Source organism: Arvicola amphibius, chromosome 9 (assembly GCF_903992535.2).
Source record: "Arvicola amphibius chromosome 9, mArvAmp1.2, whole genome shotgun sequence".
NCBI lineage: Eukaryota > Metazoa > Chordata > Mammalia > Rodentia > Cricetidae > Arvicola > Arvicola amphibius.
In genome coordinates, this window is record NC_052055.2 from 57,055,050 (window position 1) to 57,082,908 (window position 27,859).

Below are 27,859 nucleotides of genomic sequence, written 5' to 3' on the forward strand. Positions count from 1 at the left end.
TCAGTATTAGCCACTGCAGTCATGCTGCATTCCTGGGGGTGGGGAAAAGGACAGGATTGGATGGGACATGAATCTCAGGTAGGGCACCAATGACACACCAAAGAAATTATTCCACCCAAGTAGTTCAGTAAACTGCTGAGTTTATTGGTTTGCTTACAGGAGCATGGTACATCACTGAAAAAGTTCACCCCAACATTGTGACAACTCAGATGTCGCATGGCTGGAGCTCCCTACACAGCCTGCTGAGAGCTGGTTTACAAAGTTTGTTTAGTCTCCTCTCCCCAGAAATTACTGCTTATATATCTTTGGGAAGACTTAAGAACTTTGTAGGCTTCAGGAACTTGCTGAGATCTATATATAAGTTTCATTGACTTCCTGATTCCTTGGGCAGCTAAGAGGATACTAATAAAGGAATGTTAGTGAAGTCCAATACAGCACAAAAGGACCTCAGCAATGTTGGCTACAGCGGCATGAATAGGCACCGCTATCCCACCCAGCCCTCTATGATCTCATTTCCCAAGCTTATCCAACCTTGTCATCCTGCAGCACTATTGTGGGGCAGTGCTGTCTCCCCAGCACTGATGGTCTTGGTGGGGTGGATTACATGGCTCACGCTGGCCTTTCATCACTGCTCCCTTCTGACAGTCTCTGGCCCAGTACTATGGACTTTCTGTTGGACAAACCTGATGTGGCTATTTGAATGAAAAATGTCCACCAGTCTCTGGCATCTGGACACTTGATGGCAATTTTTGGAGTCTTAGATGATGCAGACTTGCTGCACACTTCCAGTTTGCTGTTTCATGCTTGTGGTCAAGCTTTCTGTCGTCACGCCACGGCCTCTTATCCCTTTTGGAACCATAAACCCTAGTCAGACGCAACAAGAAAGTACTGAAATACTTGAAAGCACGCTGGGCTGGCAGATGACCTTCACCTCAGCATACCTTCATGCAGGGAGGAATGCACAGCTCATACAGTAATGGGATAAGGGCCACCCCAGAGCTTAACCGTTTTTCCTCATGGTTTAATTACTTATGTTTTCTGTGAACTGTTATTCAGTCTTCAGAAGCATCTGTCAAATGTTTCCCTAAAACCAGCCTGACACAAACCTCACCATATATTGCCCCCTTTGTCGACCATTCTTTCATCTCCTCTGTGGGGTTCAACCAAGACCCTAAAGCACTATACAGTCTTGACCCCAGTGAACACGCTGTTTCTCCAGTAATGCCTGTTTGGGGATAGAAATACTATGTACCTTTCCCAGGAAATAATATAGACACTCAAATACAAAACAAAAACCCCACAAACTCAATTCACACTACTTTACATTTCCATAACATTTTACCATTTAATAGAAACTATATACAACAATTTTACTATAATTTACATAGGGAATCCACCAGACATTTACATAAGTTAAAAGCAAGGATAATTAAGGAGAGCCCAGATCTGTGAGGTGAGCTGCTTTTCTGTCACTAGGAAAGGGGTTTCTACTGCCCAGCTATGTGGAACTGAGGAAAGGGTTGATCACAGGTCTTTAGATACAGACGGACAGACATGAACGGCCAGCACCTCAGGACCGCAGCCCCTGCCTAGATGGATTTCATCCATGGCTTAGGAAATCATATCGCCAAATGTCTCTTTCCCAGGCAGAGTCTCCAATATTCATTCCATCCCAAAGGCAGAGACTACCACACTCTCTTCCTTGCAAAGAATCCTGTAACTTCTAAATACTAAAGATCCATTCCTCACAAATTTGGTTTATGTTTGCTTTTAGCACTGTATAGGCCCGAAGAAACACCATGTAGTCTGGGTTACCCCTGTTTAGTGAGAGATGACCAGAGATAAACTTGTTTGAAGAATGAGAAGTTCAGATCCAAAGTCAAGCAATTCTCAGAATGAACTATCAACTGATAGAAGTGGGCTCTGGCTTTCCATTTGCAGTCGCCAATCCACGCTGGGGGAATGATGCACAGGCTTTCTCTAAATTTCGAGGTCCTTGGTATCTGGACCCATCTCCAGACACCTGCATCTGGCCCTATTAAAATAGAAGTTCTTTGGTTAGAGACTCATCCAATGGTTCTGAAACATAACCCTGATTTACCAATGCCCATTCACAGTAGCTACAAGAAAAGGGGAAGTGAAAATGTGGTTGCTCTCCCCAATACTATGATGTCCCTGAGAATCAGAAGTCTTTACTGAAGCTGTCAAAGAAGAGAACAGAGGGTTGTTTCTTCCAAATGAGAAAGTCATTCTCTACTGAGGTTCCAGAAGGGCTGATAACTCACAGGAAGATAGTTCTTTAGGCCTCTGCTTGAAACCAACAGCTACAGTATAACTGCTAGTCTTCAGTTAGAGCCATCAGCAACCTCCCTCAGTCTATTCTTTTTTTAAAATATTTATTTATTTATTTATTTATTTATTTATTTATTATGTGTACAATATTCTGTCTGTGTGTATGACTGCAGGCCAGAAGAGGGCACCAGACCTCATTACAGATGGTTGTGAGCCACCATGTGGTTGCCGGGAATTGAACTCAAGACCTTTGGAAGAGCAGGCAATGCTCTTAACCTCTGAGCCATCTCTCGAGCCCCCCTCAGTCTATTCTTAAGAAAAATTAGAATGATGAACTCTGCCTAAGAACAATTTACCCACCATCCTCCACTCAGATAAATGTATGCCCTACTCTTGAGGATTGGCAACCATCAGAAGTTCTACAGTTCATCTGGAAAATTAGTTTAAGATGGGCATTCAAAGAAAGAAAAGGTTGTTTCATGTTTTGTTTTTGTCAGTGCTGCACATTAAACCCAGGACTTCATACCTTAACTGTAAGCGTAAGGTCTATGCTGGCTGGTTCTATGTCAATTTAACAGTCTAGATCATTTTAGAAGGAAACCTCAACTAAGAAAATGGGCCCACCACACTGGTCTATGAACACTACTGTAGAGCATTTTCTTAATTGATGTGGGAGGGCCGAACTCACTGTGAGCAGTGCCACTCCTGAAGTCCTAGATGGTGTAAGAAAACTGGCTGAGCAAGCCAGCAAACAGTGTTTCTCCATGACCTCTACATCAGTTCCTGCTTCCAGGTTCCTGCCCCAGGTGAAATGTTACCTGAAGCATAAGGTGAAATAAATCCTTTTCTCCCCAAGTTGCTTTTAATCATGCTGCTTATCACAATAGAAACCCAAGAACAATATCTATCGGTGAACTATATTACTAGCTTGAAAGGGGTATTTTCTTTTTATGGTACCCACTGAGAAAACCACCATCGTGGGCACTTTTACACTGTTTGGAAATATACCCTACTTCCTGAACTCATGCCAATCAACAGTGAAAACCTCTGCCTGGCCTGGTCATTGTATGAGGGAATCGAGCTAAGATTCAGTTGTCAAAATACTCACTGGGCCTCCAGCAATTTCTTTGACGGAATGATCTTCGAGAGTTAGTGAAGGATCAAAAAGTAAGGGTGAAGGAGGGCACGGCATTCCATCACCCACCACGTCCAAGTCCTGGGGAAAAAAAAGAGGAAAGCCTATCAGCAATATTCATAAAATCAGTGAGCTAAAATTGACATAATTTTCAGCAAAGTTCAAATTAATTCTCAGGTTCCCCTTTCCCCCCTTGCTTAGAATGCTAAACCAATCAAACACGAGCCAACTTTCAAATATTGAAAACTTTCTCTTAGCTGATAATGAAACATAAATCAACAAGCAGATTCCTAGGAGAAATCATAGAAAGTAAAACAGTGACTAACAGGAGTAGAGGAAGAGCAGGCTTAACAGGGATACAATCTGTGTGAACCAATAGAAGAATCCAAGGAAAAATACTAGTAATGACTGCACAGCATGAGTCTCAATACCACTGAACTGTAAACTTGAAAGTGATTAAAGTGATACATTTTATTATACATGTTTTATTATAATAAACACCAACAAAACAAAACCCCCAGGACAAGCAGATGGCTCAATGAGAAGAGGCACTTGCTAAGTGTGACGAACTGAGTTTGAACCCCAGAATCCACATGGAAAGAGAAAACAGACTCCTACAAAGTTCTGATGTACTTTTACACACAAGTGTGTACAAACACAGAGATAGAGAATATTTTTAAGAAAAATAAAAGGACTAAGAAGATGGCTCAATGAGTAAAGCCACTTGCCATCAAACCTAATGACTTAATCCCCTAGTGCTACAGTGGAAGGAAAGAACGAATTCAGCATGCATACCACAGCATGTAGACATGTATGTGCACTCATACATACTATTGAAAATAATGTAATAAAAAATATATTCCCTCTGAGGCTAGTTAAGTCATCATCTAAGCTCCCCACTGAAGAATATGGAAAGAACAATCAGCGACCAGATAAGGTAACATGAAATCCACTGGACAACATTCACAAAGCAAGCCTAAGAGAAAAGGGAGGTAGGAAAACAGAAAGAGAACCACAGAAACCCAAACTTCTCTGAATGGCAAAGACATAGTATTTGGCTAATTCCCTATTCCTAGCATAAGCTTCAGGTAGAACTGAAGTCAGGGTCTCTCTCACAGCAGACAAATGATTCATCCTGAACTACATGTATTCCCAGTCCTCTCTTCTTCATTTCTACTTTGAGATGGGTCTTACTAAGATGACCAGGCTAGCCTTGAACTCACCCTGCAGCACAGGCAAGACTTGAACTTATGACGTTTCTGCTTCACCTCACAGTAGCTGGGATTACGGGCCTGTGCCACCTGGCCCAGCTAAGCCTCTGAGTTTTAAACTTAACATAGTTCAAGTATTCTGTTTAAGAAAAAAAAAAAAAAAAAAAAAAAAAGACATTATATTCTAGACTATACTTTTCCCACATGAATCAGCCATTCCCAGAGATAATGAGAATCAGCAGACCAAAGACATCGTTCGTGGCTCCTACCTGAAACCAACACTGATTTAGGGCCCAAGTCACTAGAATGGTTCAAGTACTATGTCAACATTAAGTTCCATGACACTTGACAATAGCACAGTTAATGCTTTTAAGTTACCTCTAAGAACTTACAGGTCCCACATTAAAGAACAGGCGGGGGGGGGGGGGACACTAAGTAAGAAAAGGTGACAGGGAAGCGACTATGAGCAAAGCATGTTACACGCATGTATAAAGAAACAACAACGAAACCCATCATTTTACACAACTGTTAGGTACTAATAAAAAAAAGTCAAGTTTTTATTATTAGTGTACTAACCACCAGGAATAAAAATCATAACCTCTTCAAAGTTCAAGTGGAGAAAACTGTCAAATTATCTACTTATTTCCCTTGAAAGTCTAAAGTCTAAAAGCTAATGCCAGACAGACCTTCACTACCAGCAATCAGGACCCAAAGGCAAGAGGATCTCTGCGCCTGGTCTACTTTAACTAAAATAAATAAACAAAAAGTCAAACATAATTCAACTGGGGGCCGGAGAAATAACTCAGCAGTTAAGAGCACATACTGCGTTTCCAGAAAATCCAGGTTCAATACCTAGCACCACATGGAACTCCACAAAGAACTATATAACTCAAGATCCAAATCTGACACATCTTTTGACCTCTTAGGGCACCAGGCATGAACATGGTGCACATACATGCAGGCAAAACACCCATACAAAGAAAATAAAGATAAATCCATAAATAAATCCATAAATAAATAAATGAATGAATGAATGAATGTATGTTTAAGAGCCACGCGTGGGTATGCATACCTTTAATCCCTGAACTCTGGAGGTAGGTAGAGGCAGGTAGATCTCTGAGAAATTCAAGACCAGCCTGGGATACACAATGTATTCTTTTAAAATATCTTAAAAGATAGCAGCAATTTAAACACACTGCCCAGTGTAAGGAGAAACACAGAGAAACAGTCACGGTTACTAGTATCCATTACAGATGTACTGGAAATATCTATGCCATTCACAGAAAGCAATGTTCTCACACCACTGAGACTGTGGACACTTTGTTTCCTGCAATCATTTTTAAAGCTTGGGACCACTGTTCACAGCTCTTTCCACCCACAGGGACACAACATACACAAAGTCTATTTGTGAGAACAATTTCCTGCGAATGCCAGAGACTGGTCAAGAGATTCTTGTGTAGGAGTGGACAGGAAAAGCAGACAAGCCCAAGCAGGAAGTCTGCTCTGGGCTCTACTCCATAACTGGAGTCTCCCAGGTCCTCCCTCAGGAAAGGAGGTCTGTACTTGAAAAGCTTCCTCATCGCTAAGTACTTTAACTCACTAGAAACAGAAAGGATACAACATATTTTGAGTCTCTAGATCACAATAGGAAAAGAAAAAAATGTTAAGATTTATTTATAACATGGACAAGCACTCCAAAGGGCTTCGTTTCCTGAGAGTCATAAGGAGGTGTTTAAATTTCCCCTTAAAATTAGCACTCCAAATTTATAGCTAAGAGGTTCGCAGACTGTACCCTAAACTGCCCAGCTCTGAGAGCAAAACGGGACTGGCATCATCTCTCTAGAAACCATAGAGGGCAATGTAGTTTTCTACAAAACAAAAGCCTTCCCAGGAACTTCAGCCCTTGGAAGAGGTGAACTCATATGTTTTAAAAACTCAAGGTCTTGGCCGGGCAGTGGTGGCGCACGCCTTTAATCCCAGCACTCGGGAGGCAGAGGCAGGCGGATCTCTGTGAGTTCGAGACCAGCTTGGTCTACAAGAGCTAGCTCCAGGTCAGGCTCTAAAGCTGCAGAGAAACCCTGTCTCGAAAAACCAAAAAAAAAAAAAAAAAAAAACAAAAACAAAAACAAAAAAAAACCTCAAGGTCTTCTCTCTTGGTAGTTTTAGATCACACATCAGTTCCCCCATCAATCTTCATTCTAAATCCCTCAGCTCTGTGAATATAAGAAACTGTGCAGGCTCAGTGGTTAGGATCATTTATTACTCTTGCAGAGGACCCAGGTTCGATTACCAGCATCCACATGGTGGCTCACAACCTGATTTAACTTCAGTCCCAGGGGGATATAACCTCTTCAGGTTTCTGATGCCAGGCATCCATAGGGTGTACATACATACATGCAGGCAAAACACACACATAAAGTATTTTTTAAAAAGGAAAAAAAAATATCAAATGCCAGTCTTCTTAGGCTGGCACAAAGCTGGGCTTAAAGTAGCAAGCAAAAAAGGATAGAAATATTCAGATCCCGTTCAGAACAGCATCAAAAATTAAATTAGAATTCAATCAAGTGAAATCCACACATTGATTAATTTTGGAATAAAACGTCAATTAAAAATAAACCTTCTTGGGCTGGAGAGATGACTCAGTGGTTAAGAGCACTGGCTGCTCTTCCAGAGGTCCTGAGTTCAATTCCCAGCAACCACATGGTGGCTCACAACCATCTGTAATGAGATCTGGTGCCCTCTTCTGGCGTGCGGGCATACATAGAGGCAGAATGTTGTATACATAATAAATAAATTTAAGAAATAAAATAAAATAAACCTTCTTAGCTGGGCAGTGATGGCACACCTCTTTAATCCCAGCACTTGGGAAGCAGAGGCATGCAGACCTCAATGAGTTTGAAGACAGGCTAGCCAACAAAGCGAGTTCCAGGACAGCCAAGACAGTCAGAACTCACTTGAGATTCATCTGCCTCTGCCTCGGTGCAAGTGATCACTGCCACTGAGCAGCTCTCGAGCTCCTTGGTTTGTTTTTTAAGGTCTCACTATATGACACAGGCTGGCCTCAACCTCAGAAATCTGTGTGCCTCTGCTCCAAAACTATAAGGTGAGACCCTATCTCAAAAACAAATAAGCAAACAAATAAAAAGTCTTAAATATTAATAAAAGCTACAACATGAATTCTAAAATCATTATATTTAGCAGAGTGTTGTGACATGTACCTTAATCTGATCACTCTGGGAGACAAAGGCAGGCAGACCTCTCTAAGTTTCAGATCAGTCAAGGGATACATAGTGAGACTCTGCTCCCTGGCATACCTACCAAACAAACAAACAAAAAAAAAGGGGGGGGGATAAAAAGCTAAGCACAAAAATATAGACACACAGGTCAGTGGTGGCATACGTATTTAATCCCAGAACTTGGAAGGCAGAGGCAGGAGGATCTGAGTTCCAGGACAGCCAGGAAGAGCTACATAGAGAAATCCTGTCTCAGAAAACCAAGAGGGATGCCTTGTGGTGGTGGCGCACGCCTTTAATCCCAGCACTCAGGAGGCAGAGGCAGGTGGATCTCCGTGAGTTCGAGGACAGCCTGGCTCCAAAGCTGCACAGAGAAACCCTATCTTAAAAAACCAAAAAGAAGAAAACCAAGAAGAAGGGGAATGTGAGGTTCCCCTCTGTAAAGAGGGGTTAAAAAAAAAAAAAAGCACAAAACTTACTGAACTCACTGACTTATATGGAATGTCCAGAGTTGGCAAATGTGTCAGCAAAAAGAATACCCAGGAGTCAGATGTGATGTCCACACCTATAATTCTACCACTTGAAGGAAGTTCAAGGTCAGTGTAAGATAACTGTAAAAATATGGTTGGCAGGCGCTTCCAGGAGTAAGAGCTCAGGAAGGAAAGTGAGGTATCCCACCACTCAGGAAGCAGAAGACAGTAGGATCTGCCAGCCGGGTCTCCAAAGCGACAGTCAAAGCTACACAGAGAATCCCTGTCTTGAAAGGCAAAACAAAACAAAAACTGAGTATTAAAGATTATCGTATTTCTTTTTGAGGTGGTAAAAACATCCTCAGATAGTAACAACAGCTGTCTGCATATAAATACCTTTAAAAATAATAACAATAAATCTCTGAACCCTTCTTCCAATCACACCCAAAGTAATAAAGGAGGCCAGGCCTGGGAGGGAGGTCTATGTCTCTAATGCCAACACATATGAGACAGACATAAAAAATCATGAGTTCGGGTTCAACTCAGGATATACAGTGAAGCCCTGTCTCACAACAAGAAAAGTCTGGGGAGGAGAAAAGGTAGGACAGAAAGTATATAATAAAGTAACAAACATATTCAACAACATCTGTATCATGTGAAAAGCTTTATCCATTCTCTTGGCTGAAAACCACTAACTATTCTCACCACTAATAAACAGGGTCTTCTTTCAAGGACCAATCAGATTAGAGCTTCTCTAACTTACATCACTGAACTCCAGTGGTAAACTCTCAGTGGGCTGAAGCTCGGCAGCACTCAAGTACAGATCCATGGGGCCGGCTTCCAGATTGTCTGGCACAGACAATACCTGCTCGGGCTTATACATCTGAGGAGGCAACTGGAAATGCAGTGGACAGCAGGGATCCTCAGAGAGGCTTACAGGAACTGCTTTGTTGCAGGGTACCTCTTCAGATCCCTGGCAGCATTTGAAGAGAACCTGATTTGTATCCTGGCAAATATCTGCAGAAACAGTTAAGAAAATAGACCCAACCAATAGGAGGTGCACAGTACAGGAGCATGCACCAAGCCAAACACACACATGTACATCCCACTACTCAGAGAACGACTATGCTTTTATAGAAACCCAAATGCAATGAGTAATTTTTTAGTTCTTCAAATTAATGTCATTTTGCAGCACATAAGTTTAGCCCTACCAATAATTTATAACTCATCTTCAATCTCTTGTTCCAGGATTCTCGTCAGTTATATGAGAGACACTGCGCCCCTATGGCAGGGCTAAGAGGGAACAACACGCCAAGGAACATACACTGACAGAGAAAACCCATATTGTAACAAAGAAAAACAGAACATTGCTCCTAATAGCATGACACATTCACTTGGAACCGAAGAACTCACTATGTATCTCCTCATCTTCCCACCGTTACCTCTGAAGTGCTGGGGTTACAGGCATGAGCCACTATGACTGATTCTTAAAAAACAAAACAGAACAAAAAAAAAAACCCCAACAAACTTTTAAGGTAATTTTTTTCGAAAGTTGTTTATTTGTTGACACAGGGTCTCTTTACAAAGCCCTGGCACTCACTAGACCAGTCTGGCCTCAAACTCTGATAGCCTCTGCCTCCTGAGTGCTGGGATTAAAGGTATGCACCATCATAACCGGCTAAAAGGTTCTGTTTTGCTGTTTTAATTAGCTTACAAAGCAACAGGCTTCCTTAAGGTATTCTCACAGTCCATTTCAGCTAATTCCCATCCCCATCCTCCTCGTCCACCTTTCTCATTCCAGCATTCTCTCCCCACTTTACTATCTCATGCGTTCTATAGGCTCTAATCCCCTCCTTTAAAGGCCCTTAAACCACCACCCCATACATCACGGGCACTTTTGCAGTTTCACCTAGCCCAGTTATGGCTTATGCATTCATATTTAGAGCCCAGTACTTTGCATAAGCATTTATATACTAAGAGCAGTAACTCTAAACAACATGCGGTATTGATATACAACTGTAATCCCAGTACTAAGCCATTCAGACATTGTAAATTTCCCTTCCTATCAAAACAAGACTAAGAGAAGGTTCTATTCTCCATTTCTCTCTCTCCAGAGAGGTCACAAGTTTCACAGCCCACCAGCAAATGTAGTTCTACACCAAAAAGCATACTGTATAACAGTTTATATTTACAAATTAGAAAGAATAGGGGAAATAATCCATTTTTTTTTAAAGTTTCTAATTTGAGTAAGTTAAAAACACACAAATGGAGCTGGAGAGATGGTCAGAGGTTAAGGGCACTGGCTGCTCTTCCAAAAGTCCTGAGTTCAATTCCCAGCAACCACATGTGTAATGAGATCTGGTGCCCTCTTCTGGCCTACAGACATATATGCAGACAGACACTGTATACATAATAAATAAATGCAATCTTTAAAAACATACATCAGGGCACTAACCACACAAAAGGACATCATCGCAGAGAAGTTCACAGTACAGAACAATGTTCTGGGCAGAAAACCCACAGCAATCTTTTTTCTTGGTAATAGATTTAACATATATATAACTTAAAAGAACAAAAGCTAAATCAATAATGTAGGAGTATAGAAAAATCTTGGAATGTCATTAAGACTAGCAGCTACTCACATCTGTCACCAAGGACTTAGTCCTTTCTTCAGCTCCCCTCTCCCCCACTTCACCCATCCCAGTCAGGATTTTGCTGTGACCCAGGGTGGCTGCAAATTCCAAATCCTCTGGCCTAGCTGGCCTCTGTAGCTAGCCAAGCGCTACAAATTATAGAGCTGGGTATCATATCCAGCCAGATGTTTCTTTCTAATGAATTGACCATAACATTTTACAAATTCTGAAATGGCCAACAGACCATAGAAAGACATTTATTTAGGCACCTGCTTGAAACCAACAGCTTCAGCAAACTGATGGCCTTGATTCAGGGCCAAAGTAAACAAAACCTTCAATTAAACTAGAAAATCAGAACCTAGGCAGGCGATTTTAAAAGATACGGGTAAGGCAGTGTCTGGTCATCGGAAGAGACTGATTTGAGCAACGAACATCATCCACAAAGGCTAAGCACCTCTGACTGGAACGAGTGGTATGAGCCTAAAAATGAGAGAAGAAACACAAATAAACCTACACAAGAAGCATACAACTGTAACATTATTCAGTTATGAAAGCAAAGTCAATTCATAAGGGAAAAAAAAATAAAATGTTTTACAAACCTGTTCACCAATATTTTGTTGTGTTTTTTTTTTTGGGGGGGAGGGGTTTTCAAGACAGGGTTGACAGGGTTTCTCTGTAGCTCTGGCTGTCCTGGAACTCACTCTGCAGACCAGGTTGGCCTCAAACTTTGCCTCCCTCTACCTCCTGAGTGCTGGGATTAAAGGTGTGTGTCACCACGGCCTGACTTGGACATAGTGTGCTCATGATGATTCTATCAATAAAGAGAATGTGCACACCCAGAGATATATAAGCAAATTACCTGTTGAGCAGCCCCATCTGTGGCCAGCATTCTGCGTTCCTTCAGCTGTCTATGTAGTAAGGCTTCCACTCCATAGCGTTGACGATATCGCCTAAGACATTTTAGTCGCTTTAAATTCTCTCTTTCTTTGGCTAAAAGTCCCTCTGGGCCAGTCAGGAGACTACTACCTAGAGAACAAACAGGATGTCAATCTATCTGGTCTTGAGCTCACAGCAAACTCCCTACCCTGCTTCTCAAGTACTGGGATACTTACTACACACTCATCACTAAAACAAGTCAAAGTGTAACTTGTAACCAAAGATCCATTTCCAAATTTAAGCAAACAAGGACTCACTATACGACAGGCAGATTCAACTACATCAAACTTGCCTAAAGCTTCATGTTCCACTTTTCGGTTGTGTAAGTAACGGCGCTTCTTCTCTTTGAGTAAGTGTTGTAGTCGTTTAAACTGATCAATGTACAAAGACTGCAAACGAATTAGCTTTTCTCTCATAATAAGAGCCACTTCTTCAGCTGTGTAGACACCAGCATGTCTGGAATAAAAGAATAAATCCAGCAAAACATTAAAGAAGCAGCAATAGTAATGAATGACAAGCATGGTGATGCCTGCCTATAATCCTGGCACGTAGGTGGAAACACAAGGATCAGTTCAAAGCCTGCCTTGACCAAGCAGCAAATTCAAGGTCAACCTAGATATGAAACCGTATCTCAAAACAAAACAATAAAAGTCTAAAAATAGACTCAATTTGTATTTGTTTTTGATAAAGGCAATGCTAACTGACAAATCTTAGTAAATAAGAAAATTTATTTATTTATTTATTTATATAGCACGTATAAGGGAGGCCCTTAGTTCTATCTTCAGCACTAAGAACTAACAAACCAACAAAAGGTCCCAACAATCCAGTGCCCTCCCATGTGCATCTGGGACCGGCACGTGAATGCTAATGAAGCTGTCAGGTGCCCAGGGGCTGAAGTCAGAGTGACTCTGAGTGTCCGTGTCCCGCATGGGTGCTGGGACCTGAACAATTCTCTTTTTTTAATTTATTAGATTTAAAAAAAAAAAAATACCAATCCAAGTTCCTACTCCCTCCCCTCCTCCCATTCTCTCCACACACCCTCCCATCCCACCCCCTCTCCATCCTCAGAGAAGGTAAGGCACATTGCCTTGTGGAAGGTCCAAGGCCCTCCCTACTACATCTAGGCTGAGCAAGATATACATCCAAAGAGAACAGGTTCCCCAAAAGCCAGTACATGCAGTAGGGAGAAATCCTGGTGCCACTACCTGTGGCCCCTCAGTCTACCCCAGCCATGCAACTGTCAGCCACATTCAGAGGAACTAGTTTGGTCCTATGCTTGTTCCTTCCCAGTCCGGCTAGAGTTGGTGAGCTCCCATTAGCTCAGGCAAACTTGAACAGATTCTTTGTAAAAAGAGACACAAGGGAGGGAGAGGTCTCTCCACAAACGGATATCAAAATGTTATCTCACAAAATGAAACGAGAGTGGAGATGCCTCATTATTTACATTGTGAAACATCAAAAATTTTACTAACTAATCTACATTCTACTTTTACACAGTAATTTAACAGAGACCCTCTGGTCAGAACAAATCAGTATTTTAATTACAAATATGGCAGGGACAGAAGATGGCCCAGGGGTTGAAAGCAGAGGCCTCGGCTTGATTCCCAGCACTCACAGCTCATAATTCCTATGAGTTCAGGGGATCGAGCACCCTTTCTGGGCCTCCATGTGCAGACACAAAAACATCAAATGACTCTATGATTTCTAATTTTCCTTTAAATACAATCTTATACTGAGACTTTCTTGCCTTCAAAGACTAACCATGGTCCAGGAGATACAGCTCAAAGGTAGAATTCTGGTAAAATGCACGTATATGCATGCAAAGCCCAAAATCTAGGAAGACTACATACCAATGTATAATTTGGCTGCCAGCCACAAACTTCAAAGGTAGCCTTGACACTAATATAACGATAGCCTCCTATTTCTGAGCTCAACAATTAAAAACTGAAAGATTAACTATTAATTAAAAAAAATTAGCCAGGCCAGATGGTGGTAGCACACGCCTTTAATCCCAGGACTCATGAGGCAGAGGCAGGCAAATTCCTGTAAACTCAAGGCCAGCCTGGTCTACAAAGTGAGTTCCAGTTCAGCCACAGACACAAAGAGAAGCCCTGTCCTGGGGAAAAAAAAAAAATTAGCCAGACATAGTGGATCTTGTAATCCCAGGCAAGAACTTTGTGAGTTAGAGGGCTGCCTGGTCTACAGAGTGAGTTCCAGGACAGTCATGGCTATGCAGAGAAACCTTGTCTTGAGGAGAAAAGAAAAATCATTTAAAAACTTCATTTTAAAGCTGGGCAGTGGTAATGCACTCCCAGCAATCAGGAGGCAGAAGCAGGCAGATCTCAGTGAGTTCGAGGTCAGCATGAGTTGCAGGACAGTCAAGAATATTACATAGAGAAACCCTGTCTTGGGGGGAAAAAAAGAAACAAACAAAAAATATTTTAAACTCAATTTGCCTGGTAGTCATTATACTACAGGGAAAACAAGCTACTAATACTGATATATTTTATATTTTAATTGAGTAAACGCTAGCTCCTTTATGAGTTAACACACACAAAATACACATCCAATGGGGCTGGAGAGATGGCTCAGATGGCTCTTCCAAAGGTCCGAGTTCAATTCCTAGCAACCGCATGATGGCTGCTCACAACCATCTGTAATGAGATCTGGTGCCCTCTTCTGGCCTGCAGCCATACATGCAGAATACTGTATACATAACAAATAAATCTTTAAAAAAATACACATCCAAACTAGTATTAAATGCAAATATGTCTTTAAAAATTAGCTATTTATGAATCTCTCGGAGTTCAATGCCTTTCTAATCTACACAAAAAATTAGCCATTTGGAGCTGGAAAGATAGCTCAGCAGTTAAGAGCACTGCCTGCTCTTCCAGAGAACTGGGGTTCATTTAGTTCTCAGCACCCTCAGCTGTTCACAACTGTCTATAACTCCAATCCCAGGAAATCAGATGTCCTCTTTTGACTAATTCATGCACTGTACATAAGTGGTACACAGACAAACTCAAACACCCACACATAAAAATTAAAAATAATAAAATCTCAAAAAAAGAGCCACTAGAGCTGAATATTGATGGCACGTCTATGCATTCATGAATCGTAACGTTCAGTTAAGTTTGAGATACCTCCGCTACATAAAAGACCTTCTCTTTTTAAGAGTGTGACCATGTGACCAGGCAGTGGTGGCACATGCCATTAATCCCAGCACTCGGGAGACAGATGAATCCCTGTGAGTTTGAGGCCAGCCTGGTCTACAAGAGCTAGTTCCAGGACAGCTAGGACTGTTACACAGGGAAACCCTGTCTCAAAAAAACAAAAAACAAAACAAAACAAAATGTTGGTATACATCTTTAATCCCAATGCTGGGAGACAGAGGCAAGTTGATCTCATGACTCTGGAATCAGCCTAGTCTACATAGTGAGTTTCAGGACAGACAGGGAAACCTAGTAGAAACCCTAGCTCCAAAAAATCATACACACACACAAACATACATACACCAAGTATGGTTGGTACATTCCTTATAATCAGAGTACTCAGATTGGGAAGTTTAAGGTCATCCTCAGTTACATAGCTTATTTGAGGCCAGCCTGGGATACATAAGACCTGGTCTCAGAAAAGCTTAAGTCACTGAAATATACAGAATACAGGGGGAAGAAAGAAAAAACTAAACTTACTTCAGGACTGGAAGCAAATCTGCCAAAATTTTAAATTGAAGTCAATCCTATATATGTATTTAGAATAGTAGTTAACATAAAAGAAAAGCCAAGTAAGCAGAAATTAAGAGAGCTCGGTTCCAATTACCCCATGGAATCCATTACTCTGGTTTCAGGGTACCCAATGCCCTCGTTTGACCTCCATGGGAATCAGACACACATGTGATACACATACATATGGAGGCAAAACACATACCTAAATCTTTTTTTTTTTTTTTTTTAATTTTTCTTTTCAGTTTTTTGAGACAGGGGTTCCCTGTAGCTTGGAGCCTCTCCTGGAACTCACTCTGTAAAACAAACAGGGCGGCCTTGAACTCACAGAGCTCTGCCTGCCTCTGCCTCCAGAGTGCTGGAATTAAAGGTGTGTGCCACAAGCACCAGGCCCAATCCTTTATTTTTTAAAAACCGTAAGCTATTGATCCTATCTAAACAAGACTGTGTTTGCAATAACAGCTGATGCAATTAGCCTGTTTACAACCCTAAAACTCAAACCTAATAATAACTTTATTAACATGAAATTAAATCAGGCATGGTAATGCACACCTATCATCCCAGAACTCGGGAGGCTTCAGAAGAAATGTTGAAGTCTAAGGCCAATCAGAGCTGATTAGGAAAACCCTACCTCAAAACTCAAAAACTAAACACAAATAATATGAAATTATTTTCACTCTACTAGCAGAGAATATAAACAGTATGGAAGTCAGAACTTAATGAAGGAAACAAGAAACAAGACTTAACAATTGATGCTTTGGCTAAAATGTTATGTTCTAAATGAGCTTTAAAAATGCAATTGTAAAGATTGTTTTACAAAACAATTTTTCTAAAGAAAAATCCCATCTATAACTATAGTGAAAAAAGTTACAATTACTGCAGTGCATTCAGTGTAATCATCAACAATATAAACACCCACCCAGCAACTGTGCCATATTGCTTTAAACCCAGTACTGGGGAGATAGCGGCAGGCGGATCTGAGTTCCAAGCCACTCTTGTCTACAGAGTGAGTTCCAGGGCAGTCAGGGCTACTCAGAAAAACCCAGTCTCAAAAAACCAATACATATATGTGCACTCTTCTGTAATAAGTGAAGATAAACATTGTCTAATTGCTAAGATAATTCAAAAACTAGTACTAGAAGAAACAAAAACTGAGCCAGTCAGACATACATAATGAGACTGTGCTCAAAACAAAATCAGATCTGAAGTGGCATCAGACCAGGGGCTGCAGCAAACCTTAACAAATACATTTTGGGTTTCTACGTCAGTTTTCCTTTCATTAGACATGAAACCAAATAAACTACTCAACACTTTTATTTCCCATTTAAAAAGTCAGAACCATAGAATTTTGCAGCAAATGCCCGAGTATAATTAGCTCATTATTTCTGAGATTTAGGACAAGTACCTATTTAAATCCACTTTCTCTTCTCTAGCCAGTCAGTGCTTTTCCTCCCATTCCTATGTCAAAAAAAAATCTCCTTTCTTCCCTACAGCACCTCATGGGCATAGCTTCAGTTCCAGGACTCCCACAGAGAAATCAAGAGGTCTCGCCTTGGAGCACGACGGTGTTGAACCACGACACTTAAACCACCTGTATGTATTAATTAACCACATGCCACACTACATTTTACATTCTAACTACAATAAATATGTAAAAGTCTTATGTGGAGTTACAACTTACTTTAGGGGATCTTCTTGATCACTGTCTATGCTATCAGCTTCACTGTCAGGGTCACCTCTCCATGTCTGATCCACAGTAATGGGTTCCTGATCCCCATCACTCCAGCTGTCTTCATCTGAGGCAAGGAAGGGAGAGCAGCCATTAAGACTTCCCACCTCTGTAACTCCACACATGAAGCTACATTACTTAAGAAATCGACTTAAAACCTTACAATTCAAATTTTTAAGTTCTTAAAAATTTAACAGAAGGAAGGGTCACCAGATCGGGAGAGTACATCTAAGCAAACTCTAAAGGCAGAACAACTAACAACAACAACAGCAGCAACCCTGAAGCCTCCAAACTCCCAAGGACAACCACAAATACACAAAGCATTGCACTAAGCCAAGTTCATTCTTAAGCGCCTTCTACTGCACTCCAGGAGAGAAGACTTACATCCTTACCCAGTATTCTGCTGGCTTCGCTTCGACTGCTCTCTGGGGTCTGAGAGCCCAGCTCTGTTTTAGCGTATGAGCTCAACTGGCACAAGAGGGTTTCACCCATAGGGCCTGGATTATTCTTCTTCATTTGAGCATGAAGTGCTAGAGCATTCCTTCGAGCATGTTCAGCACAGAAAGACACCCTAAGGAAGCAAAACATTAACATTTAATAAGCTCTCTCTTGAAAGGAGTCAGCAATATTTAGTCACCAATTAATTTTTTTGTCTTTAGGAAATTTAAAATTATTATTATATTCACGCCTTGAAAACCAGTGTGAGCCAGGTGATGGTGGCACATGCCTTTAATCCCAGCAGGTAGAGGCAGACGGATCTCTGTGAGTTTGAGGCCAGCCTGGTCTACAAGAGCTAGTTCCAGGACAGGCTCCAAAGCTACAGAGAAACTCTGCCTCAAAAAATGAGGAGAGGGAGAGAGAGGGAGAGAGGGAGAGACAGACGGAGGAAGGGAGGGGGGGAGGGAGGGAGAAAGGAAAGTCGGGGTGGTGGCACATGCCTTTAATCCCAGCATTCAGAAGGCAGAAGTTTATCTCCAAGTTCAACCTGGTCTAGAGTGAGTTAAAAGACAGGGATACAGAATGAGATGCTGTCTCAAAAGAAACACAAATCTGAATCAGAAATTTAACAGCCCCCAAGTCAACCTACTTGGAATTTTGTTTTTGTTTTGTGTGGTACGTGTGTTGCTCAAAGTCAAATCCAGAGCTCCATGCATGGAAGGTCTCTAACACCAAGCTACTTCCCAAGCCCACACTAGTTGTTATTAAAGAGAAAGCCAAGTAGCTTAACCAGTATTCTAGTCAGACAAAACATTCTAACCATAAAAACATTAACAATATCTCACGGAAAATCAGAGACACTTTTAGTTTTCAAAACTAAGTCTGGAAACACATTTTACTATCAATCCACTTTAGATAGATGGTTCAATTTAAAACTAAAAAATGTATACAAATTATCTAGTAAAGTCATATTCCTGCACAGGTTAAGCACACATATGATAAAAGCTCTAAGTCCCTTCCACAGCGCACACATACACACTGTTCCTACCATTTAACAAGGAACAAGGCTGGGCAGGTGAGCCAGCACTTCAGCATTAAGAATTAACTTGCGAGCCAATTCAATGACTCAGCATACAAAAGCCACTGTCAAAGCCTGACCACCTGAGTCCCATCCCCAACCCCTTGGTGGAAGGAGAACCAACTCCGGAAGCCGTCCTCTGACCACGTGTGTGGTAGCCCATATGCACATAATACATGTTTAAAAATAAAAAACTTAAAGCTGAGTATGGCTGTGCAGACAGTAATCTCTGAGGCCGAAGAATGAGGAGTTCCAAATTAGTCTGGACCACAGTTTAAAAAAAAAAAAAATCACTTAATTTTACAAATAAGCAACTACCCCTGCCTCAGGTGTCGTTCCAGTTCGACCATTGGGGAGGGTTTTTCGAGACAGGGTTTCTCTGTGTACCCGACTATACTGGAGCTCAGAGATCCCCTGCCTCTGCCTCCCCGTGCCGGGATTAAAGGCGTGTGCCACCATCAGTTCTGATGATTTTAATATTTTGATTCCATCCCGAAGAATATATCCTTAACCCTCCAGATATGACAAAGCCTACATACTATGATCCTCTTTTACTTTCTAATAGAAGTCAGGGGACAAGCATGGTGGTGCACCCCAGGAGGTAGATCTCTGTATGTGCTAGGACAGCCTGGTCTACATAGTGAATTCCAGGGCAGCCAGAGCTAGGAACATTGGCCTTGTCAAATAAATAAATAAAATAAAAACACCCACACCTCGAAGGCAGAGGAGCCTCTAGAGGGCTTGGTCCACAGCCATAATCCCAGCACTCTCAAGGCCAAAAGGTTGCCAAGACCGGGCTGAAGAGGAGGCTCAGCGTTAAGAGCAAAGGCTGCTGCTCTTACTAGAGGATCTGGGTTTGAGTCCCAACAACCATCTATAATTTCAGTTCCAGAGGATCCAATGCCTTCTTCTAGCCTCTGCTGGCGTCAAGCATGAACGTAATACACAAACATTCATACAGGCAAAACACCCATACACATAATTTTTTAAAAAACATTGTGTAAGGGTTGCAAAAGTGTTCCAAACCAGCCTGGTCCATACGGAGTTCCAGGCATAGAATGAGACTCTGAAAAATACAAAACGACAAAGGGGCCGGCCCGGCGGCTCTGCGGATCAAGCTTAACGACCCACGAGGTAGAACGGACTCCAGCATATCGTCCTCTGACACGTGCGTGACAAGAGAACGCGCCGCCCCCACCCACAACACACTACCAACTGTAAATAAATGTTTTCAAATGTAATAAGAATAAAAAGCTAATGGCAGGAGGTTTGGGTGTTGCAATAGGCTCGGCGACACGTGTGCTTTGCGTGCACGAGCCTCAGCACGCATCCACATACCACACACACACACACACACACACACACAGGGATCTACACATACCCATCTTTCTTCTCGGGCTTTGGGGCAGCACTGGGACACCGTTTTCCATTCTTCGTTGATATGTAACTACATTGTTTGAAGGGTGCATTCTTGTCTTCGAGAATATGCTTAATGCAAAACTCCTGCCCCTCCAGACGCGGCTGAGAGCATGGGCGGTGAGTAAATGAACAAGAAAGGGGCTCCTGCGATCTGGGCACTGGGGTGATCCTCCCCCGATTCGTTGGCAAGACGTGAATCCGAATCCTGTTCATACCAAAACCTGCAGGGGTGTGGGAGTCACACAAAAGATCGAAATGGCCTTAACCTTGCCTAAAGTCTGCGTTCTTCCGCGGGTCGGTCGGCAGGGCGAGGGTCGCGCCCTACGTGCCGCCGCCCTCAGGGCTGCTGGTGCTAAGTCACCCACTCACCTCCCCGCCGCCCGCCGCCAGCTGCCCCGGCCAGACCACGTTGGCCGAATCCCCACAGCAGCAGACCGGAAGCGCGGCGCCCCGCCCCCACGCCCCGGCACGCCGCCTTTGTCCCGGCCGCCCCGGAGCTCACAAGCCCCGGCCCGCAGAGCCTAGACCTGCAAGCGCCATCTTGTCGTACGGCTCCCGGCACCAGAGAACCCCCGGTTCCCGACAGCCTAGCAATCAAGAGTGACCCTGACGCTGAAAGAGACGAAGTGCCGCGCTGACCTGACAGAAAGGACAACCGGCAACCTAACAGCAACGGTGAAGCGCCAGCAGCGGCGCCATCTTACCTCCCCGCCGCGCTACGCCGCGCAGCTCACCCTCTGGCCGCTCTGGCCGCTCGGAACGCGGCCGCGCGGCCCCTAAACGCTGATTGGTCGCTGCTCTGCCGGTGATGTGCTGCTATTGGTCAAAGGCAACACATCACCGAGGGAGGCGGGGCGGTGAGAAACTTCGCGACGGAAATGGTTGAGGTGAACTGTCTGTCAGAAACTCGGCCTATGATTGGGCCATCGGAAAGGCGGGCCGCAGCCAGTCGCCAGGTCCGGATATTTTTCCGCCTCAGTGTGGTTCGCCTTTTGATGGCCATGGACTCCAGTCCTCTCAGGCAGCTACTTTGTTACCTTTTCTACACAACAGGTAAAAAATTGGACAAGGCTGACCTGTTTATACATGAAAAGGCTTTATTAGTTTTTTATTGTGGAGTAGATTGTAAAGAGAGAATCTACAAACAAATGTAGAAATAGCAAAAAGAAATAACAACAGTGCTATGGTAAGCAAATGGACAAGGGGAAAGAGAAAAACAATAGACTTCTAATTACGGAAGAATTCTAAATCCAAAGCGGGCCAAAAAAGTAATACATAGAATCGCTTCCTTCTAAGTAAGTGTATTGAGGAAGCAGATACCAAACAGTCAGATTCTGACAGATTCTGCTGTTTCTAATTCTGTGTGTTTGCAAGTGAGCCAGGGAAGGCCAGAAAATGGTTGATGTCCTCTATCCCTTACTCTCTCTCCTGGCAGGTGGTGGCACGGGCCTTTAATCCCAGCACCGGGGGACCAGCCATCTACAAAGTGAGTTCCCGGACCGCTAGGGCTACACAGAGAAACCCCATCTCAAAAGAAAAAAAAAAAAAAAGTAGAGGCCACCAGGTATGGTAGCCTACACCTGTAATCTAAGATCTGAGGACTCTGGAGACAGAGGCAGGGTCTGGTAACCTGGAGCTCACCTTTTATATATTTATATAAAAGGAACTCACTCTGTAGACCAGGCCGGCCTCGAACTCAAGAGATCCGCCTGCCTCTGCCTCCTGAATGCTGGGATTGAAAGCGTGCGCCACCATGACCTGGAGGAGCTCACTATTTTTTTAAAAAGTATTATCTCATTTATCTATTTATTTGTGAGTATCACATGTATGGAGTTCCGAGAACAATTTGCAAGTCAGTCCTCTCCTACCACGTCTTTCAAGAGCCCTCACCACTGAGCAGTTTTTGTTTGTTGTTCTGGCTAGGCTGGTGGCCAATAATCCCTATTGATTCTCTAGTCTCTGCCTCCTCCCCACGCCCTGCCCCAGCACTGCAGTTGCAGCCATGCCTGGCCTTTTCCATGAATGCTGAACACTGGAACTAACTCCTCACAGCTCGGCACTGTACCCACTGAACCTGCTGCTCAGCTCCGTTTCTAAGTTCTGAGCATTCTGCACACTTCCCATTAGCTCTCCCGTATCTCGTTGATCTCCCGTATGGGGACTGCTGGCCTAGACCCTTCTTTTGGACTGTGAAAGTCTACAATTTTGTCATTTTTTTTCCAGACCATTGTGATTTAACTGGACTTGGTCCTATTGGGTGCAAAGCCCTCCATTTGTGTACTCATTTCCGGGTCAACTACTCAAGGACATCACCCCACATGTTTTCTGAATCTTCCAAAGGCATATGGATATGCTGTAATTTCTCCTATTCAAAAAGTAACGTTTATCTTGCCTCTTCCAGCTACTACCTCTATTGCTGTACCTAAGCCAGGATCTCCTTATCCTGCCCAGTCCAGTCAAGATTCTCCTGCCCCAGCCTCTTTCATGCTGGGGTTACAGGTGTGTCATTACCAGCTCCCTTATTCTCTCTTGAATCTTCTCCAGGTAGAATTCTCCCCACAGCAAATTGATAGTCAAGTTTATACGTGACCTTTCATCTTGTTAATTCAAATGAAGTTTCTAGGCTTCAGTTTTAAGACAATTTTGCAAGATCTAACACACTGGGTCTACTCTTTGCCCACAGACAGTCTCTGTAGTCCAGACTGTCCTGAAATCCATGGCAATCCTTCTGCCCCAGCTTCTCAACAGTTGGAATTAGAGGCATGAGCTACTGTGTCCACCAACTTGTGTTTAGACGCACTCACAGGTAAGCTCACCTTTGTGACTATGGAAACCAAATGTCATTTGATTTCCCGTGTCCTCTTACTGTACTTGTCTCCACCTCTCCTCCCCAGCACTGGAGTTACAGGTGCATCACCACACCCAACTTATGTGGGTGCTGGGACCCAAACTCAGGTCCTCACACCCCGAGCACTTTACCACTGAGCCTTCTTAAAACATTTTCTAGATCCCTGTACTCTAGTTCCCTCTTTCCTCAGTCGCCCATTCTTGTCATTTGAGTCTCTTGTTCATTATCCTCCCTACACCAAGTTTTGAAAACAATACTTTCCTCTCTTTTTATGTCTTATTCCATTCATAAACTGATGGTTCCCAAGTAGGTACCACTACCCTGAACTTTGCTTTGAATAGCATATTCTACATCCATCCATCCAGTAGTCCTCCATGAATGTCTAAATTTTTAATTTAATGCTAAGGCAAATTTCCTGTTCCTGTTTTCATAAACAGTAGCTCTATCCTTCCAGTTGGTTAAATCAAACAGCCATCCTTGACCTCCCTGACTTTACAGCAAATCCCACCAACTATCTCAATGACACGTTAGTTCTCATTGCTTCCAGCACTTTTTTTTTTAAATATTTATTATGTACACAATATTCTGTTTTGCGTGTATGCCTGCAGGCCAGAAGAGGGCACCAGACCTCATTACAGATGGTTGTGAGCCACCATGTGGTTGCTGGGAATTGAACTCAGGACCTTTGGAAGAACAAGCAATGCTCTTAACTGCTGAGCCATCTCTCCAGCCCCTTCCAGCACTTTTGGAGCCACCTTATCTCTTCTAAGTCGAGTCTGTCCTCTCCTGTCCCCTCCTCTACCCAAAATAAAGAAATCAGACAGAATGACCAGAACCCACAATTTTTTTTTTTAAAGAAGTGTCCTTTCTCCACAGGGCTGGAGAGGTGGTTCAGCAGTAAAGAGCACTCACTGGATGCTCATCCAGAGGACCTGGGTTCGATTCCAAGCACCCACAGGATGGCTCACAGCTGTAAAGACTCTAACTCCAGTGTCAGGGGATATGACACCTCACAGGCATACGTGTAAGTAAAACACCAATATACATAAAATGAAAATAGTCTTTTTTTATTATATTTATTTGGTTGTGGAGACACATGTATGGAGCTTAAAGAACCAATGGAAATCAGTTTTCTCCTACCATGTGGGTCCCAGGGACTGTGAGGCTCAGCAGTGAGCAGCTTTACCCACTAGGCCATCTCATCAGCTCTCCTCTTAAAGATCTTTTACTACTGGTAATCCTAAAGTTTGACATACTTGCTGCAGTTCTGTTCCTCTAATGTATAACTTGTGTAGTGCTCATAGTTTCTCTACATTATCAATTTAACTTTTCTTCTTCAAAATGTAATTCTATCAGGCGTGGTAGAACTTGCCAGTAATTGATCTCAGCACTCAAGACCTTGGGTGTAGCAAGAAGATGCAGTTTGAAGCCAGCTGAGCTACACAGTGAAGCTGTCTTGAACAAAACATACTGTCTACCAGAAACATCATTGTGGCTTTTCAGAGATGCAAGCTACAGTTATAAACTACATCTTGGTGCTTGGTAGATGAGTGTTTTAAGCTTTGCTACCATAGTAAAGCTGTCGTTTTTTTGTTTGTTTTTGCCCTTCCAGGTACTCATGCAAGAATGTAAGTGAAGAGTTTTCCCCCATCTACAACATATTTTACACCATCAGGTTCACTGCTGTAGTTAAATCTTAGTTCTCCCAATGGACTTGATGCCCATATGGTAGTGTGATAGGAACTTAATACTGTTAAAACCAAAGTGGTAATGAGTCAACAAAATCAAAGACTAATTTAAGAACATGGCACATACAAATAACAATCAGGTGTTTCATCATTAACGTTTATTGATGGGATGGATAAATACAGATTGAGAAACATACTTGACAGCAAGATATCAAACTGATAGCCAGACTATAAAATGTGTATACAATATCCTTCTTTAAATTTTTTTTGAGTTTTTAAAGTTTTTTTACAAAGAGCCCTTATGATAATGGTCACTTACATCCCTATCATCATTCACCTAACAGCAGTAGAGATCCCAGGAGTAGCACCCAAAACTGAGGTGCCCCACGGAGGACAGAGGCAACAGCAGAATAATATGCTGAGCAGTACAAAATAAGACAAAAAACAAAACAACAAAAAAAGCTCACCACAAAATTGTACCTGAGTGACATAAACTGGTAAAATGTGTTACTTTGCTTTTCATTTTCTTTTTTCTTTTCTTTTTTTTTTTTTTTTTGTTCTTTGGTCTGATAAGAAAATGGACAGTTTTTGATAGAAAATATGTGGAAAGTAAGGTAATATATATCAGTTTCAAGTTTAGAACCCTAAGTTACACCTTACAGTTTTGAGTTCTTAGGCCAGAAAGCACTTCTACTTTGTAAGTGATTTCATTATGGTCTTCAGCTAATCACTTCCTCTGCTTCCACTGGCATTTCCAGACCACCTGATGGGAGATATACATGCTCTGGCTTCAATTAACATGCTGTCAAGCATCCCTCTCCACAATTAGAACAGCAACACAAAACCTATGAGTCTCTTCATACAAGCAGCAATACGCACTCAAAAAGGGAAAGAGCAGACACTAATTTTTTATTAAACATTCTTTTCCCTCTTTTTCCATTGCCAAGTTCATATTAAAAACTTTAGAAATATTAAAATGGAGAGCTCACCCACTTAGAAAACAACTCTGAATTTAGACCACTCCACCAAGTAAAATTACAGTACCATTCTTCTTTCAAACTTCCATCCACTGAGGAGTAAGAAATAAATGACAGCTTGGTGTAACAAGAATGCTTTCTAAACCATCAAGATCCAAAATTCAGTCAACATCAAGACATTTGGGGAGGTGTGAATGGTTGAAAGCTCAGTGGGGATGGTGGAGAGCTATCTCTCACTAGCTGATGGGTTGCATAGACTGCTTAAATTCTCCCAAACCCAGGAGAATAAAATAGGCATTCCAATCAAGATGTCTTAGTTTCTCATTTCCTAGCATGAGTATCAAAATAACTCATCAACAAAAGAAAAAAAATTTTAAAAAAATAATCAGTTCCCAAAATAATGGAAACGCATATATTTAGATTCCAACCATACTAGGATAGATAGGACCCCTCCAATTGCCTTTTTCTAGAAGCAAGGTGTGAGAGGTAATGAGGAATTAGGTTGCAAAGGCTTCAGGAAACCCAGCAGTGATGTTACCATGATTTTCTTTCAATACTCAAATCCACTGCTGTTTGCAATTGGAGATTTCGATTTTTCTATCACTGCCGGCGAAACTAACAATATAGAAATATGTGGGATACGCTAAACCAAAACATTTACAAGGAAAGGATGCTGAGAGTCTCAGATACAAAAACCACAATGATTCATCAATGAGAAAAGTAGGCTAATATTTAGGTATTTTCTAAACCCAAAAGGCTTAACTGAATACTTCAGAAGACCACACTGGCTTTAGGTTAATGATTCAGAGTTTAGCCAACAACACAGGTATGATTTAAAAAGCCCTAACAACAATCCACAGGTATTTATTTCTGCCAACATAAGAGTCAAGCAAAATTTTAGGAATGAGATTTACAGAAGTTGAGGCTCCAAGCCTGCTTACCACTGTCACTTACTCTTGACAGTTTAGATTAAAAGAAAAAAGCCATGTTTACAAGGCTGACTTTAGATATACAAATACTACTTCTCGACCTTTGAAGGTCTGAAGGTGGGAGAGACACACACAGTTTAGAAGCCTTATTTATACAGAAACAGGACAATATGCATGCTAGCTAGCAGGTGTATCTGCTAACCCAAAAATAATGCAGCAGTTCATGCAGAGCCCATGAGGAGGTTCAGGACCTATGCACAGATCTAAAAGCAGATACTGTAGATATCTGTAGACAATACCAGGAGGAACTAATATAGGAAAAGGCTATAAACTAACCAAATTCAGTGCTGATCTACAGTAGAAGGAACAGACTACAACATGGTCACTCTTTTAGACTCTAGTAAGCACTTTCTAGTTCACTACTGACAGTTCTAAGAAATTAACTACAGCACTGGCATGAAGAACTGCTGTAACAGCAAATACAACAGCCTTTGTGGTAAGGGAGTGCATGTGATTAGAAAATACGGGACATTAGTGAGAGTAATTAAAAGAACATTTTCCCAAATCAGTTATGGTCAATCCCACAAATACAGATGTACTCTAAAATGGCACGTTCCCTTTTGGGAAGGTCAGGATGGAAAACAAAATCTAAACGAATACCAAACCTAAACTTAGTAATCATGATGACACATATTTCTTGCACAACACAGGGAAATACCAGAAAGAAAATTTCACTTTAAAAGTTGCCATACCAAGAAATATCACTGGCTTACAGATTAGCTAGGAGTTCCTTGTTTTGCACAGCATTGGCAGGCACTCCAGGACTGTTCAAACATGCAGATTACGAACCACAAAGTCACCGTAAGACATATTCCTCCTATACATTCTTCTCTACTGGGCCATTACCTCAACAGTAACCGCCACAGTGTTTTCCTAGGCTGTTCTTGGCAAGCAGCACCCGTACAACTTCTGTTTCCCTATGACTTTCAGCAAAAAGAATCTGACCTCTCCATAAAGACTACTTGGCATGACAGAAGCTTCACTAATAAAAAAAAAAAAAAGACAAATTATTTTCATAGCACCATCTTTTCCATAGCAAAAACAAAAACTACACACACATT

At 42.1% G+C, this 27,859-nt stretch overlaps 1 protein-coding gene, 1 long non-coding RNA gene and 2 other non-coding genes across 11 annotated transcripts; 1 reads left to right on the plus strand and 3 right to left on the minus strand.

Moving 5' to 3' along the window:
* Positions 1-123: 123 nt before the first annotated feature.
* Kansl2 (KAT8 regulatory NSL complex subunit 2) lies at positions 124-21,068 on the minus strand. 7 transcript variants are annotated; one of them, XR_005286959.1, is made up of 11 exons: positions 20,936-21,038; positions 20,259-20,517; positions 17,754-17,932; positions 17,314-17,428; positions 12,203-12,366; positions 11,834-12,000; positions 11,358-11,454; positions 9,105-9,358; positions 7,857-7,952; positions 4,651-4,777; positions 3,401-3,508 (listed from the first exon to the last, which is right to left on the minus strand). XR_005286959.1 is itself a non-coding variant. In XM_038343577.1 (10 exons), the coding sequence occupies exons 2-10, from the start codon at positions 20,507-20,509 to the stop codon at positions 1,904-1,906; spliced, it is 1,467 nt and encodes a 488-aa protein (XP_038199505.1). In that variant the 5' UTR covers positions 20,510-20,517; positions 21,001-21,068; the 3' UTR covers positions 124-1,903. The 7 variants fall into 7 exon arrangements, 4 of the variants coding, with proteins under 4 accessions (XP_038199505.1, XP_038199504.1, XP_038199507.1 ...); XM_038343577.1 differs by lacking the exons at positions 4,651-4,777; positions 7,857-7,952 and adding an exon at positions 124-2,035 and having other exon boundaries at positions 21,001-21,068; XM_038343576.1 differs by lacking the exons at positions 4,651-4,777; positions 7,857-7,952 and adding an exon at positions 124-2,035.
* Positions 2,223-2,359, minus strand: LOC119824111. The gene has a single exon (XR_005287045.1). It is a non-coding gene; the product is annotated as a small nucleolar RNA SNORA2/SNORA34 family (small nucleolar RNA).
* On the minus strand, positions 11,158-11,294 carry LOC119824110. Its single transcript, XR_005287044.1, has one exon. It is a non-coding gene; the product is annotated as a small nucleolar RNA SNORA2/SNORA34 family (small nucleolar RNA).
* Positions 20,823-25,765, plus strand: LOC119823524. Of its 2 annotated transcripts, XR_005286963.1 has the most exons (6): positions 20,823-21,349; positions 21,732-21,782; positions 22,698-22,795; positions 22,980-23,102; positions 24,021-24,168; positions 24,501-25,765. It is a non-coding gene; the product is annotated as an uncharacterized LOC119823524 (long non-coding RNA). The 2 variants fall into 2 exon arrangements; XR_005286962.1 differs by having other exon boundaries at positions 24,021-25,765.
* The last annotated feature ends 2,094 nt before the right edge of the window (positions 25,766-27,859 follow it).